The 17,677-nt window shown below is 42.2% G+C and overlaps 1 protein-coding gene across 20 annotated transcripts in view; it reads right to left on the bottom strand.

Moving 5' to 3' along the window:
• Window positions 1-17,677, bottom strand: part of ARHGAP24 (Rho GTPase activating protein 24) — a 256,751-nt gene that overhangs the window by 137,012 nt on the left and 102,062 nt on the right. For 17 of the 20 annotated variants that reach the window (XM_068941424.1, XM_009676535.2, XM_068941412.1 and 14 more), the window contains one exon: window positions 17,195-17,282. The exons of 2 other annotated variants lie outside the window; for them this stretch is intronic. Coding sequence is in view for 11 of the 18 variants with exons in the window: in XM_009676535.2 (XP_009674830.2) it covers window positions 17,195-17,282 (88 nt within the window). In the remaining 7 variants the exon portion in view is untranslated. Of the gene's footprint in view, window positions 1-211; window positions 252-17,194; window positions 17,283-17,677 lie in introns of those variants that run through there. One more of the 20 variants, XM_068941427.1, reaches the window with a different exon arrangement.

Genomic DNA, 17,677 nt, shown 5'->3' with positions numbered 1-17,677 from the left:
TTGGGCCAAGCACATATGCTTCTACGTTAATATTACTTCAAGCAAGGACTGTACTCCATGACAAAATGAAAAATGCCATTTATAAAACACCAAGGGTATTTTCAATGGGCTGTCAGAACTATTAATAGGCAAAGTGTGAACTTGCAGACACAGACTAATAGGAAGCAAAACACAGCTGTGACTAAATGTAAAGGTATCTAACCCAGCTTACCCACTGCATGTTAAGTCACTCCTCTAGCTCTGCCAATTCTGTCTACATAAACATTGAAAGCGTCATTAACACAGGCTAAGTAAGGCTTACTTGATCACATGAGGAAAGCTTGAAAAGCTTACCTAATGTCCTCAGCAAGAGGAAAGGCTGACTGGGGTGAATGAGAGCCTGCCACAGAAAGTCAGTTTAGTAGGGTGATAACAGGAAGGAATGAGCATTGTGAATGACTAAAGATCCATCTCCTGAGGGTGGATAGCCTTCCAGCCTTGTCCAGGTAGGGTTTCACTAAAAACTCAACTCACTGTGACCACCGCGGCTGCCACAAACAGAAGCTGCAGAGGGCAGCATTGCAACGCACTTGACTTGCATTACCTAGCAAAGTACCTCATAGACAATTAAACTTTATTAACCTCATCAACTGCACGGATAGCATTCCCTGATTTTTAGGTCCCATTGAATTTTGACAAGACATCAGTCTTTCTACATTCTGCTACCATAACGGGCCCTTGACGCTGAAACATGAGGATAACAATGCCCTTTTCATTACCGCACACGGGTCCCATGCCTTGCTTTCAGGGGCAACATTTTTGTAAGGCTGTCTGACAGCCTCAGTAAGCAAGAGCAACGTAGCTAGTGAAGGGAAACCATTTGCCTCACAAACACCGCAACAGAAACCAGGATGCGGTGTCGTGAATGCAGGACTAGCGCTACCACTCTTGGGGACTACAGAGTGGGCCGAAACAGAGCTAGCTTTAAGGCAGAAAGATGCAGGAGAGAGCAAGAAACGGCTAATCAAGGATGAAAAAGGGATTGCCATTCTTTCCTTTAGCCATGCAAAGAGAAAGCTGGAAAAGGTCCCAGAGTACAGCAACAGCCATAGGCCTGGCTACAGTACCACAGCTTGCTGCTGCAGGTGATAAAAACCACGGTAAGTTGGAAGCAGTAGCCAAGAACCAGCCCTTTCAGCTAATTGCCTGGCACCATATCAGGGGCAGAGTTCAGTCTGTTTACAAGATCTTTACACATCTGAAAGGGTTTTATATACTACTTGGTCACCCACCTCAGCAGAAAGAGGAGGATTCTGAGGAAGCTGATCTCTTTGTATACTTAAGCATTTCCACCAGTGTAACAACATAGACTATTACATAGGCCAGTTTAGTAGCAGAAATGAGGAGAGAAGTTCTTGTCTGCAGAACAAAATATTGCTCTGGAGCAGAAACGGAGAGGGGTCAGGCATGTCTTTGTCTGGCAGTCAAAAAAATTGGGTTTAAATCTGGTATTATGTTTACGAAGAGTTGGCCCAGATCAGTCAACTGCAGTATATAAATTAAAGAAAGAAGTAACCACTAGAAGAGTGGCATACACTCCACAGAGCATGGATCTTGTCATCGCTTAGCAAAAAGAAATTTTCGCATTACTGTTAAAGGTAGCATGAATTCTACTCAGTGGTAGGGCAAAACCTTGACGTTTCTCTTTGCAGCAAGTTGTGTCACTAAATAGGAAGAAGCAAACTGAAGAGCTAAGTGCTGTATTTAATCTTTACCTATTCTCTTGAACACAAGCAGGTCAAGTACAACAGACCTCCAAGGAGGACCCCAGCTACATCAAGGCCGAGGTTGTCCAAATGAGCATGTCCACTGCTAAAGATTTTAGTGCATCTTTGAGTTGTAGGAATTATGTGCTTTCGAAAATAAATAATCATCAAAAAATCTTACAGAAATAAAGATGGCGACAAGTCAAAAAGACAGTTTTAGGTTCAACGAGGTTTACTTAACTCAGTAACCCTGCACTTGTCTCGATACAGTTTCTAAACAAAGAAACTCAAAGCACTTCAAAAAAAACAGTTATGCACTGTTGCCTTTATTTCAGACACAGAGGTTCTGCGGCATAGAGGAGTCAAGAGACTTACCCAAGGGCTAACATGAATTAGGGCAGGAGTCGCACGTGCCATCCAATCCTACTATTTACTGAAGCGCACCTCTGCATGATAGATTGTATCTTTTCACACGGCAATTTAATCTATTGAATTATGGTGTCATCAGTCAGACATCATTTAATTACTGTAGGGAAAAAAAGCCTTATTAAATGTCTCCCCAGCCTTTGTCTGAGCAAGGCAACTTATGAACGTGACTGAATCTTCATGGCATTTTCAAGGGAGTATTCTCCATCTATTTATCTTAAATAACACATAGATGTTTAATTGGTGCTGTTAGAACAGAACAGGAATTAAAAGAGCTGACACATTTTTAAAAGCCGCAGATTTAACAGTACTTCAGGTCAAACAAAGAATGGTACTTTGAGAACATGAACCTAAGTTATTCCAGCTCCGGTGTTCACACTCTGACAAAAGAATTTGAATTGTGGTTTTATCACTGAAGTACATAGGAGTCCCAGGAGATCAAAAGCACTTTCAACTGGAAAATGATTTTCACATTTTTTTTCTCTCACCATCTGCATGTGTGGACAAAGCTGTACTCAAAACACAGTAAATCAGTATGCACACATACCCGCAGAAGAGTGTCTTCTGTAAAAGAGCCCACTTCCCTGCAAATCTACACAGCTTTAAAAGGCACTGACATGCAAAAAGCCCTTGGGGATTCTTTGAATGGATTTTAGTGCACTGAAGTCTAACTTGCCTTTAACAAGGCTTTTAAATGACAATCCCAAATATGCAATTAGAGCCAACAGAGCAATTACTGCATTTTAAATAAAGACTGGTTAGGCATCACAAAAATTTACAAAGGTTAATATGGAACGACAACAAATATATTTAGAGCCAGGTGGGGAAAAATCCCGCTCTTAGATCCACAAGGACTGCCTCTAGACACATGCAGAAAGAACAAATCTCTACAGGAAAGACACGCTGGTCCACATGCCCAACTGCTGCCATAACGACCACTTTCCGAAGCACCATCCCGTGCTCTCGTATCTGTCCGTGCTGCTTACCTCTTCCCACTGTTCAGTAAAAATTGCTGAGTGCTAGGATCACGTGGGGCATGGTTTTACCCGCTTCCAATTCACTTTTTTTTTCTCATTAAAGTAGAATTACAGAAGACTCGCTTGAAATTCTCATTTTCATCACATGGCAGCACACACACACAAAAGAAAATAAGAATAACGTTTACAGTACAGTAATCATTGAAAACACATTGTATTTGGCAAATTAAGTTTTCTATAATCCAATGCAGTTGAACAGCTAAGTTCTTCAGCATTATGCAAGCTATACTTGCTCCGTACAATCCTTCATACACATACAATATAAGAAAGTTACGCATATAGTTTCAGGAAAGCAAAATGACAGTCACCCGAAATGTGCCAAATTGTTTCTCTAAGTATTCCCAGTTCCCATCGTTCCGATGGCAAGCACAGCAGTAGAACAGAGCAAGCCAGTGAGGAGAGCCTAGCATTATCTAATGCTGGTAGCTAACCAACACCTGCAGTGTATCTGGCAACGCATATCAAACAGAGAAACACACGTCCAATAAACAGACTGAGAAGAATTCTGGAACAGCTAAAAATGGTAGTGGTTTCAAATATACATCCCTTCCAAAGCTATGATCCTTCTGTCGGCATCATCCAAAACGGAACAGATGGAACCTAAACATGCTTTTATCTATCACAGGCCTCTAGTAAATTGCAGGCTGCTCTTCCTGCCTGGGCTCTCTTTCACTACTACTTGAGTGCTCTGCTGCCATAACAGAAAAGGAAAGACAGTGCTCATTCACATGCACACCTTTTTAAAATAAGTTTTATATCATTGGTTCTTTCACCACTATCTAAGCTTGACTCTTGACTGACAGGGAAGAAGGGTATGGACCAAATTATTTCACTTTCCCTGATATGAACACTCATTTTATATGCCTTTTTTGTAGCCTATTGTTTTTTAATTCCATTATTTATTCTCCTTAGCTCCAATCATTCTCTCTCATACTTGGATTTCATGGTTCTTAATCCTGCCTGCTGCTGAAAGTACCCTCTCCCACTTCCGTGGTATTTTCTTCACATGCTGAGGTAGCAGTATTTTACTGTCTGAGCAAAAACATACCTGATGGCTTAGGTAGTTTACCTGAGGTTTTTCCATAAGCCTATGCTCTCTTTTCCTCCGTCCCTAGAAAACGAGGCCCACCTCTTAAAAACGACAGTGACCCACAGCACAGATGGAAATGCATGAGGCTGCGGGTGCTCTGTCCTTCTGAAGAAAACCAGGCCCTGGTGTAGCTAATCTTGTTTGGGGACGTTTGTTCAAGTTCAGCAAGGTTTCCACTCGGCCAGCTCATTCGCTCATCATTCTGTATAAACTGCCTGTTATCACCCTCTAACATTAATAAGGGCTTTAATGGTGTTATTGTCCTTAGCAGGCACTTCACTCTACCATGGTTTGGGGGCCCCTCGCTAGCATCACAGGTGAGCAGGACCCCTTGCTCCCAGCACAAACGTGCTCTTTCGCAGCACGACCTGACAGGTTCGCAGCCTCCGAGGCTTCCCCTGCCCCTCTCCCCCAGTAGTCACACTGCAGCAGCATGAAAGGAACAGACGTGGTTGCTATTTTACCACAACGCCCCTCCCGCTCCTATCTGTTCTCAAGGACAGCAGACTAGCAGGCATGGTGCCAGCTCCTCTTGCCAAGGTCGAGGACAATACTGTGTTCTGTGCGCTAGTGACCAAATCATGCCAAATGGTAGCAGATGGCGTCTTCCCCTTAGACTCCATAGCTCTAGCGCTGCAGTTGGCAAGCGGAAAAGATCACCCTCCCTGGGTATTTTCCTTCTCCTTCCTTTCCCTCCTCCCCGTCGGCATGCAGCAGATTAGCCGACGAGGCTGTCACATTTTCCATAGTTGCCCCTGAAAGAAGCTCTTTACAAAGCAGAACCTCCCTCCAGCTCGTTCACTGCACGCAGCCAGCGCAGAGACGAAAGGGCAGGCTGCCCCCACACATGGGCAGCCTGCAATGCACAACGTGGACTGGGAACATAAGCTACTGGGTACAGCTTGTTTCAACACAGAGCAACAGTCCCTTTCCTCCTCCCACAGGAAAATCTTGTTTGGTACGAAGCAGAAGTCAACATAACGCCATCAAGCACTGCTATAGCTCCTTGACACTATTACTTCATAAATCATCAGCGAAATTGTAGACCAGCCTCACTAAAACACAAGGCTGACTGTCAGATCTCAAGTTTGACGCTGTCTCTTCACAAACATACATCAATCACACGGTCCTCCTTATTTCTGCCAGAAAATAAAAGTTAACCATTCACTGAAACTACAAATATCATGGCAGTCTGAAAAATAGCACAGAAAAGATGACCTCAGGACTTCCCAACAGTTCAACACACCAACTTTGTATAAAGACATACATTTTAGCTAACAGATTTAACTCCCCGCAAGTAACAGTAGAAGCTAAGAGACTCCATGAGGAAAGATGACACAAAATCTTCACGTACAAAAACATTCATCCTGAACGCATTTCATCTCTTATTCCCCACGCTCAGCACTGCGATCTCTTCTGCCATGAAGGTAAAGCACCCAGAAACATATTGAAAAGTTATGGAAGGAATCACACAAAACACCACGAGAACTATGCTGCACAAGTTCAGTGGGGAAATGCTGTTGTGCAGGGCCGATTGAAGTTTTCTGGTAAGATAGGTTTGGTTTTTTTTTTCTTCCCTAAAGAACAACGCCAATTCATCGGAGCCAGACAGTTCATGGCAAACGCGAGAGGCCTAGAGAAAGATAAGGTTTCCAGGGTCTTGGAAAAGGCAAAGAATGGAAGGCTGACAGCAGGAGATATCTGGATTCAGATTATCCCTAATCTGTGTGACTTGGAGCAAGGATGTGATCCCAAGACTGCAATCTCAAATATGAATTATCAGCTGTATGTCTGCTCGGTAGAAACAAGCAAACATTCACTGGTGAAGTGCTGCAACCCAGGGAAGAGACCTAAGTAGAGGACTGCCTCCAACTTTTAATTACCTAGCCCAGGGGACAAACATTTATGCAAAGTGCTACAGCTTCAACTTGAGAAAGAAACTGAGTCGGAGCATACGGCAAGGATGCTTAAGGATGACAAACTGCTCTACCTTCTCTACCTTCCAGTCCTGGTGAGTCCCTCACTCAGCAGACCAACACATCTGCCTGACAGCTCCTGGGTACAGCATTCTGGTGTCGCACCACAGCTGGAGAACAGCCACAGAATCCCACAGTATCCCACACAAGTGTTCTCTTTTGCCGTTCAAGAGAAAAGTCAGGCTAACCTGGCTTTCACCACACTGATGAAAAAATCAACGCTAAGGACTACTACATGATAAAGCTGTCAATTTGGTAGATATGAAATAGAAACTCTGCTTTTCAGCCTCAGACTTGACAGCTGTGCTGAAGACATTAAGGAAAGTAAAGGCCTTGTGCTCACCCATGGCTTACAAGTTTTGTCCACTTCTCTAATACAAGACTGAAAGAGAATAAAGGAGACATTTTAAATAAGAACTGATGTTCCAAGAAGGAACAAAGTCCAAAGGACTTCTGAGCCTCTCTTAGCAAGGCTATAGCACAGAGGATTAGGTTCGACAGCAAACACCTTCCAAGCACATGATACAATAGGAAGCAAATCTGCCCTAAGATCTGTAAACTTTAGCCAAGTGAGCCAACTTCCATCCAGAAGACTTAGGCTCTAACCACCACCACATTTTGAGGATAAACGGTTGGCTTAAATGATCATTTAATTGAAATGAAGTCTGCAGGCCCTGCTACTTAGACTCTCCTACTTCTAGGGATGAGAGCACTTTGATGAGTGTGTAGTGTCACCGCCCAGACCTGGGGGCCTGGGGCACATACTCTTGGTGTGCTAAGGAGGAACAAGAGGTGGGAGCGTGGGGCAGGACTCGGCCAGAACCGCGTTCAGACTTGACCAATTTGCCACAGGGCTTCCGGTAAGTCATCTGTTCTCTTTTTTCCTGCTGTTAGGAGTGGGATACCAGCAGCCATTTCACAGAGGAGGTACGTGCTTTTAATTGATTTACTTCTAATTGATTTACTTTTCTCAATGACTAAGACGCTTGCTGAATAGTATGAGGTACTAGAATTCATTATTATTATTATTATCAGAGAAGGCTGGCAGACGTCTGCCCTACAGAACACCCTACCGGATAATCACAGCTTTAACATCTACACCACAGAGCATCCCTCCAAAGCATTTCTATCTCGCTTCTTCCTACACTGACATTTCTATTACTTGGTGTAATCAAGTACCCATCACATTCTAACAGCTGAAATTCAGAGGATGGACAGAAATATAATAAAAAAATCATCTTCACATGCATAAAACCTTGCACACTGACTTAAAGCTGACGGATCTTCAATTCTGTAAGAAGAGGTAGACAGTACAGTAACCATCATTATTATGATGCATCAAAAGAGTGCCAGGAATAAGTATGCGTAAGAAAATATTTGCTTGAAACACTTGAATTACTGCTGCCTCTGTTTTTTTCCCCATTACTGTCTTCCTGTTTCACGTTAGCCTGTTTGGGAGCATAAGTTCCAAGGGGTGCTTTATGATATGCCAAGCATAATGGTGAAATGAAATGAGTCAAAAATCAACGTCCTGAACAATGTATATCCAACACCATACATCTATTACTTCACTGGCATTCTTGATCTCAGCACTAAAGGGAAACATTTGAAGCTCAGAAAAAATGAAGCTAGTAGCGAAAGATGTTCTTCACAGCACACCGCAGTTAGGAAGAAAAAAGCAATTTTCTTCGTAATTTGTTTTGAGAAATCAGGTTTGTATTTACACACTACAAAAACCCAGAAGTATGAGAAAACATGATTTCATACTGACAAGTGAAATGCTGGGCCCACGGCATATAGCAAACAAACATAACACAGACATTGCTGAAGACCCGCTGTAGCTTCACAACTGATTCAAGCCAAAAATAGTCTCCTGAGGCAGAGAGCTGGAACGTGATTTATCTGTAGCCCCACAGAGTCTGCATCAAAATTCAGGAATCTCCTCACACCTAAACGTGAAAATGAAACCAACAAACAAAACCACACCCTAGTATAAAGGATATGAAAGAACTTTGGGTCTATCTCTAATTCAGATTTGCACTTCCAGAACATCATCAATTTGAAGAACTTGTGCTTTCCAGTAGTATGTAAATATCATCTCAACTTAACGAATGTGGACACAAGGGCACAGGTAGTCGTTGGCACAATGTCATATAGTGAGTCATTGTTAAAACTAGGATAAAAAGCAGGTATCTTGAATTCAGGGCATTACCCTGGTGTACTACAGTAGCCACGACAACACAGAAACTAAATGGCTTACATTGGCATTAAATGCACTGAGCTGTTGGGAAACGAGCTTGAAAAGAGCATACTTCATGGTGCTGGTGCAATGGCATGGTGGCATGAACTGCCATCCCATTTCACAGGGATGTAGGACTGGGGGTGGTATAGGTTTTCTTTTTCTAAGAAATAATGAAGACGACACTCCTACTAGGGGAATCACAAATATCTGCACATTGCGATGGAGCAAAGCTCCAGCCAGCTTCATTACTTTGGCTCACTGACTCCACGCAATTCTGGAGCTCACTGAAAAAAGCAGTTTAGATTTGTTACGGCTTCCTTTGAAGGATAAGGACAAGACAGAGCATGCTTACATGTCTGCATGCAGAGAGGTGCCTCCCTACCAAATAAAATTTTGAAAAAGCACTATGATAATAAGAACAGCGAGGCGTTTAGGAGACCTTCAATAGGAGAAGAACAGCGTTCAAAGCAGCATTACGGTAATATGCCATTATGTGGGGATATCTCTGTGCAGTAAAGCTGGTGCCCATTTGATTAAACAGCCTGCCTGCTCCCTCCAGATGATATCACAGGCGCAATTAGTTCAGTCGGCAGTTATCAGCAATGCCCTTGAGGTGCTGTGCTCCTGACGACTAATGAAGAGGCACTGCTGGCTGTCAGCGCATGCTGGGGGAGGCATTCATCTTTGTGGCAGCACCAATTAAATCCACCAGGGCCACACCAGGAGGAGATAGGAATTCAGTGCAGGGAACAAGCCAACGCAACAGACTAGCTTAACCCTTAACGTTTTGGTTTTATATCTTACAGAGAAGGGAATCAATTTTATGTTAGACATGCGTATGGTGAAGGGAATACAGGGCATCTGTACGGCAGCAAACATAGCGAGAGCACAGCAGCGCTTGCCTGTGTGTGCACATGCTTTATAGGAATGTGTTCCTTTGAAGTACAGCTGGAAACCTCTGTGTGTACACAAGTTTCTCCCAAAGGCAAGAGAAGGCAATTTGTTTACTGAGTTGTGTTCCTAACACCTTGCTAAGCTTTCACGAAAGCTACTAACAGACTTGCAGTACGTGTGGATGTATCCTCCCGCTTGACATAGCCAACTACTCCTGAGGAGATCAAATTAGGCAATTCTAGCCCCTTTTATCTCAGAAGGCTACATCCTTATGGAAAGGAAACAGCTCTAGTTCCAAATATCAGAGCTCAAAACCCTCTAAAACACTTCCATTTCTGACACGTCAGGTTAAGTTATACCAGTCACACTGCAATACGTCATCTAGTGATCTGTCCCCCATTGTGTGTCTCACTGTAGTCACATCTTTCCCTTCGCATAAACATCTTTACGTCATATGATCTCTCGAATTGTAAAATATTTCTATCACAAGAGAAAAAAAATAATAAAAGAGAGGCTACAGAAAGTGTTTACAGACCCAGCAAGTTAAAACAAATGCTACTTTTCAGTGCCTTAAAAAGAGTAGCATTAAGTCTGGTGGTGGCATTCAGCATCTCAACTGCACTGTTTTTGCACATTTTCAAGAAGCCAACTCTGTGCCGTCTCTTTAAACGTTTAAACAGCATAAGTTGCATCCCAACACATGGAGAAAATCCCATTAAATATGGGTATCCAACCTGTTAAGGAACATGGGAGCGCTGCAAAGAAAATTGCTTGTTTGGCCAAAAAGTGTTTTGGTCTTAATTGTGTTCATTTGGGGGAGGGGGGGAAATTAAGTGAATACATAAACCCATATTTTCCAAGACCTGACGGACCCTCGATTAACAATCCTCCAAATCAGTAGGTGACAAGAATTATCATTTAGCAGAGTCTTCCCATTTGAGATGTTTGAGCATTCATGGCAAAATTTGCAGAGAGCTAAACACTGTATATCAATAGGGAACTGAGAGTTAAGAGTTTGGCAACACACTGGCAATCATTAATCTTGGATGCTGAAGGGACTGTTTACAGACAGGGAAAGAGTATGACATACAGATGCAAAACAGTTCCTCTTGACTCACGCTCATGAGAGCATAGACCCAAGCAATCTAAGTTGACTTAAACGTAAGTTAGCTTTCCCAAGAAAATGATGCAACACTGTCATTTGGAACTAAAAGTCTGCCTTGAGTAAAAGCCTACTGCAGCACTAGAAGCAAAATAGCTTATTATCCAACCTTTTACGTAAAGGAAGCAAACCCCCCTCAAAATAAAAAACAAAAACGAAAAAACCCCGAAACCCACCTCGTGCTCCCTACCAGGACAGTTAACCTGCAAGAAACTTCATTCACCAGATGGCATGCAATTAAAAGAAAGAGGAAAAAAAGAAGAAAAGAAACAAGATGAAAGAAAAAGCAAAAGGTCTGTGGACACCTCGCGCTCTCTCTCCTGGCTAACGGGAAAAACAAAACAAACAAAAAAATCACCCCACATTCTGATGATTTCAAAATGTTCTGGGAATTAGTATTTCACTCCCTTGCAGAGATTCTCTAAGAAAGCCACAGGCCTTTGGGAAATGCGCTGTATTCAAAGACTTCACAAATCCTTAGTCAGCCTAGAAATCTGATGACAGACTGCACACTGGTCTAAGAAAATGCAGCATAAGAATTTTACGGTAGAAAAATGTGATTCTAACATGCTGCGAACGGCAGCAACTCGAGTCCTTCAAAATAACATTAAAAACACTGAGTAGGGTATTTTCTACAGTAGCATTTGAGAGCACTTTCCAAAGATCAGTTGATAAAACACCTACCCACAGACTCCTGAATTACCTGAAAATAATTCTTGAGAGAGAAGCTGAGACACAAAAGCAGTCAAATGTTTGAACAATATCACAACGAGAAAGACTTCCAGAGAGTCAAAACTAAGTCCTCAGACAAGCCTGCACGTAGCATCTAGTGAAACCATTTCTGCTTAACATGCTTTCCAAGCTGAAACACTCAGGGAGGCACACACCATACTTTAGATTTGTAGCCAGTATTTCTCTTTATTTGAAGAAGCAGAAGTGGCTCATTGCAGTTATCATTTTGGCCCGTTTCCAATTAGTGCCACAAAGGGAACCAACACTTCTGTGGCATAACTTGATCACAGAGAAAACTGCTTTCTGAGTATATGTATACACAGAAACTATGTACAAATCTCATCCAGGCAGTGACAGAAACGGTGTGATTTTCTTCAGCAACGTGTCTGGGCTTCTCTTCTCGACTACAGCTCTCAAGCCTGACGAACCGATCTTAAACAAAAGCACACAGCGCTGAAGGTGGCCTCCACCATCCATTACCCGAGAAAGGCCCCGTGGTCCCTGATGAATAGCAAGGTAGCCTAGGAGCCATACAAATGTGAATTCAGCAGAAATACAGGTGCACAAAAAAGAGCAGCAGGGAAAAAATATCTTCTCTGAAATATTATAGCTATTTCATAACAAACTGAGTAACCTCTAAGAAAGAAACAGTGCCAGAATCGCCCTCGACCTGCAGGCGTGTAACTTGTCATAGGAGCAAGGGTCCCAACGAGCAGCATGGCTCTAAGGGAACTAACCTCCAAGTGCGGTAAAATGAACTCTGCATCTTCTTTAAACCAGAATTTCTCCCAAGAACATCTACTAATGATTCTTCAAACTGAAGGCCTCAACCATCCCATCACTACTATTACAAGCAAGTGGCTTAAAAACAAATGGAAGGAGAAACCTAACTCTGAGAGTTGCTTTAGACAGATAAACTGCATTGTCAAGTTCTCAGGTAACAAAAGCTTCCCAGAGACACACAAAGAGACTTTATTTTAACCTTTTTTTGGATGCATCTTTTCCCCAGGAGCTAAAATCCCTAGCTGTCGTGCAGGTTCTGAATTTTTCTTTCACACACTGCAGAACACTAACTGACAACAAACAATACTTTAAGGAGAGCCTTCCCTGCCTTAGCACTCTGTTCCCTTTGCCCAAAACATAACCGTTTAGACAGGGACACCTACTTTCCCTTGCCCTGTCTTCACTTCCTAATGCCCTAAGTGCATCAGAAACTTGGGTCATCTTTAACACTTGCCTGATCTATATGGTTCTCAAGCAGCTCTCCAATGACAGCTGCTCATAGCTTACCTCCTCTCAGCTCACTTCCACTCTCAGATACAAGCGTTTATTAATTCAAATATCTGTCAACTAACAAGGTGAACGTGTTCCAAATTTTTTGTGGGTTTATGACTGGGGAACAGGGGTTAAGATTTGGGTAACTGCTATCTCATTGAGAAGAAATTTGCAGGTCTCAAGTGTCATGGATTTCAGCATAAAATCAATTGCAAGGGGGCTCTGACTGTGTGTCACGTATTAATAGAATCATAATCGACCAAACCTTCTGTCACTTAACAACAAAAATAAGCGCACAGATGAAGAGAAGGCACCAACAGCAACTTGATCAACACACTAAGAAAAACCATCTCCTAGATAAGCACAGGCTGAAATGTGTTCCCGTGTACTATTAAGCAAGTACCAAAACCCAGAAAAACAAAAAACACAACTTGGTCTGTAATTTACAAAGGAAAAAAGTAACTGAAGAAATTGTTCTATTGGCATACAGCGTGCAATTCAGCTTGTTCCCCTCCTGTAACTCTGTTGGCTGTACAAATTTATTTTATTTTTTCAACTCATGCAGCTAATAAAACAGAGAGATTTGAACAAACCCAACTGCATAGTTTAGCCATCGCACATTTCCCCTTAAGAAGGCATCTAATTTAAAGTCTCATCTAGCAAGGCTTTTCTGTTGAATAAGGATGGATGCAGGTTTTACAAAGCATCTCTTATTTCGTTTCCATCCAGTCAGTCACTATGTAATTGCTACTCTGAAACCATCACCGGAAGTAACATGAAACATTCTTCTGAGCACACGAAAGGCTGTTGAAAAAACAAATCTGAGACATCACTAATCACTTCATGGTCATACTGACTCTGGCACAGAAGACGTTCGCATGGAAGCATATGGGCCTCAAGCTATACAGTAACAGCTGAACTCTTGTGAAGTAGCTTCGTTAGTACAGCCAAAAAGCAAGGAAGGAAGAAATAATTTTAGCATGAAACTATGTCATGCCTTAAGGAACGAACAGAGTTTTTTGATGCAAATTAAATGCATTTATATTTTAATTACAGCATCAACACAACTGCAAGACACTCGTCTCCACAAATACATTTCTCCTCAGAGACAGCCACGTACAGAGGATTTGTTTCATACTATAAAACAGCTCCCACGTGCATTCCCCAAATAATTTGCATATATTACCAATAAACACACACGCACACAAGTTTTCAGGCCACCCACAGATGTTATAGGCAAAAAGAGGATTTGCCACTGTTGCTTTTGAGATTATAACGTTAATTCAACTTCTAACATAAAGAAAGTAAAATTAAGAGAGAGGTGAGCCTCAGCGCTATTCCATTTAACACAATATTCAGCTAGACTGACAAAGAAAAATCCCTGCAAGTAGCTCTTGTTGCTACGTAGCTATTTTCAGGCATGAAAATTAAAAAGGGCTGAATAGAGCCCTGGCTACCATGTATTTTTCTCTATTACACCCTATGAGCTCAACTTTGGTGCAGTCCCACTAGAAAGCTGACTGTTACGAGTCACTAAGAGGATACAGATGACAAACAGCTCTATTACAAAACGCTGACAGTAGTGCCGTAAGTAGCAATAGTGATACAGCAAGGGCAGGAAAGATCACTTCATCTTTGCCTTACATACAGCTAACAACACTTCTAAAAGCACTGTAACTGCCTCCCAGTCAGTCTTTGGATTGGAACTTGATTTTAATTTGATCTTTGAAATATGAGTGCCATGGCATGAAATGTCCAATCTGATTTCCCAAAAACACTTTTTCTCATGAATCCTTGGCACAGTATCCCACCAGGAAAATTGCTCCACTGTGAAGTCACTATAACCACATACCTATTCACAAAGGGAAAACAAATATGCTGGTGCTACCCAAACACAATCAAATCAAAAAGATTCTTATACTTAGAATCAAAAGCAAACAAACAAAAACCTAGAGTCAAAAAAACCCCCTCACACTACCCGATTTTCAGGGAGATTCCAGACAAATTATGAAGGTAGTCCAGCTATGAAATTATTTTCTATCAACTTGGCTGCAGAGAAAGACATCATAACCAATGTTTGTGGAAACCACGTGTGCGGCTGGGCTCTTCATCAGCACTGTCCACCAGTTATGCAGCAGCCAGCCTTCCCATCAGCAGCTACATTTATAGCTCAAGCGTGAAAGATCACCTGAGGCTGAGGCTTGGCACATAAGAGCTTCAGCTGGAAGGAAACATACTGAGAGCTGCTGATACTTCTCAAAACAGGCAGGAACAGTCAAAACCATGGGAGCAGAAACAATACAGAGGCTGGCTGAGACTTAACAACGTCCTGGTAACTCAGGAACAGGGTGAGCCACAACATTTTCTGGAGGCTCTCTACAACATAGACTACAGCCAGGTACTAAGATAAAAGCATTCAAACTCTGCCGCCAACAAAAACAGCCTGACCTTCAGCCATGCTGAGCATGTTCCACAGAGAGTCTGTGGCAACCCTGCACAGGAAACGAGTGAAATGAGTGAAAATGAAAATGAGTGATCTCTTAGGAAGGTGCTTGAACATGGACACAGGGGCCTGCCTTCACGATAGAGACTATTTGACTGTTCTAGCCTTAAATGACTAACATTTGCTAGTATTCTGTTACCAGCCTGATTTATTCCTGATAGCGAAACTTCTAAGATACATCTGAGTGACCTTCCTGCAGTTCGGCTGCATCAGGTCCCATGTGGTCAGGGATCCCTTTGCTGCCTGGCTGAGTGGCACAGTATAGCTGCCCGTATTGTTGAACGGGAAAGTTTCCAGGCCTACATTCCACAAACTTTTCAAGCCTACAGAAAAACAGCACCCCGTCTTGATGCCAAATTCACACAGACCACAGGCATAAGTGGTACACCCACAGCTAGCGTTAGCAGACAGATTAAGCTGCCAAACGAATCAGGACATGAAGAGCACTGGCTTCAGCAAAAGCCGCCTTATCTACATCTACATGCATGACATGGTAGCAAAGGCAACACTGCAACTTTTTTGAGATGGGAATACCCTGATCTAGTACCTTTCCTCAGCAGCCTCTTCTAGTTTAACCTGTAGTGGGAACTAAAGGTGCTTCTCCCACGGTAACGTCTATCAAGAACAGAGGGCAACACAACTAATCCAGTGCGTTTCTACTTTTGGTCACCTGGCATATCGCCCTCCCCACCCATTACTGTAGGATGTAGACCATACTTCAGTAACAGCAACACCTACAATCGCATAAGCCTAGCTTCTCTCTTCCCTATCTACAACAGCCAGAAGAAATATAAGTCTAACGGACAACATTAAAGATTGGAAGCCCCATTTTGCCTAGAAATTTTAGGTCAGAAAGCATTCTGAATGTTCTGCAAAAGAGCAGTTTTTCAATTGAAAGCAACTGTTTTAGCAATTTCTCAATGGGAGTAGGATTTTAGCCAGTTCAAGACTTCCAGTGTTAATAACATGCTTATTTCAAAACTCTGAATATACGAAAAAGTTACAGAACCATGCTAAAGAATTTTTTTCAAGTATAATTATTCCAACTGGAACTAGCGTGAAAAGGCCTCAGCATGCTTACTTTCTTTGCTTACTTGCTCCTTACTGCACATAGCTTTCATAACCAAGCTCCTCTGAATATGTAAAAAAAAAAAAAACAAAAATAAAGCCACTCTACTGAGCTGCTTCTGCAAGTTCCGCCATGCTCTGCTCATCCTTGCCTGAGTGACTAGCCTCCTTAACTTGCAAGTTTACTGCGTATTTCTTACACTTCTACAAACGACCAAAATCTCTCTGTATGAGTCAAGACAACTAGGTTGTTGACTTGACACCCAGCCAGCTTAAGAGCAACAACATGGAGGTTAGTTCCAAGATACATTTTCCTCAACTTATCTTTTTTTAATGGCTATGACGGGGAAGGTAAGCCGGAAAGTCATAGGGGGATTAACAGAAAATATTGAGCTAATACAGTGTGCTAATCAGGTGTTGAGAAGGTTAGTAAACCACTGAGGCAACAGGTGCAGTCAAGAGTACCACACAGTTGCCAGGATCATGTTCTTCAGATAAATCCACCCGCAGGAAGAAGAAGAAAAAGAAGAGAAAACCAAAACCAAATGCCCTCTAAAAGAAAAGGCAGGGTTTCAATACAGCAACGCTTGGTATTGTTACAATCAGTTTATCCATCCACAGTGACAAGGCAGATTTCTTAAACGATGGCACCTCTCCCATCAGCCAATGTGCTATCCTGGTAAGCTGCTGCTGCTAAATTATGGATCGCTTCTGTTAGATTATGGATCTAAAAACATCTTTTTTTAGAAACTGCCAAGTACACTGGTACTGTCAGGATCGCTGAGTGCCACAATCCCTAGCTGCAGAACAATCATATTTTATGTTGACAAATTAAAAATAAATAAATAAATAATCCTACACTGCCCACAGCTGAATGAAAAAGAACATGAAAATATTCTGACTTGAACTACAACAAAATTAAATACTTTTTCCCCCTTAAATCGAATCGTTAGTCACCTTCAGGGTCTGTTCTGGCTGAACAGAAGCCGTCATTTGTCAATAAGAACAAAACTGCAAAGACTTTTTAGGAGTAGAATATCCTACCTGGAACAACTTCAAAAAGGAACTTTCCTGGACTTTCTTCACTGCACGGATGCTCAATTACTCTGTTGCCAGGTAGAAAGATGGCACCCTAAAGAAAAAAAAAGAAAACAACAACAAATGGGATCAAAACTTCTACCTTGATTTGACAGACTAATGCTCCCTCTTTTTGGACTGAGTATACGTGAACTTGTGTTGCTGCTCCCGGGCAGCTGACTTAAAAAAGGAGACTGAGCAGGGATTATCCAAAAAGCCACGACCACATATTGCCTTAATTAACCGAGGTATTCAATAATGGTTTTAAGTTTTCCCTATGTCCTTGGTTTGCGAAACCACACGGATTTTTGTACTAACCATATCTAACTGTGAGGAAATTTATTTGGGATTAAATGAAAGGGTCAGTCAGACAGCAGTGTCTGTGAAATGCTGAGAAGCAGCAAGTACAGCACAGGATAAATTTGCCAGCTAGACTCCTTTGCAAAAACA

This window comes from Struthio camelus, chromosome 4, assembly GCF_040807025.1.
Source record: "Struthio camelus isolate bStrCam1 chromosome 4, bStrCam1.hap1, whole genome shotgun sequence".
Classification (NCBI taxonomy): Eukaryota; Metazoa; Chordata; class Aves; order Struthioniformes; family Struthionidae; genus Struthio; species Struthio camelus.
The sequence above is the reverse complement of the archived record's forward strand: the minus strand, read 5'-3'. Positions and strand labels throughout refer to the sequence as shown.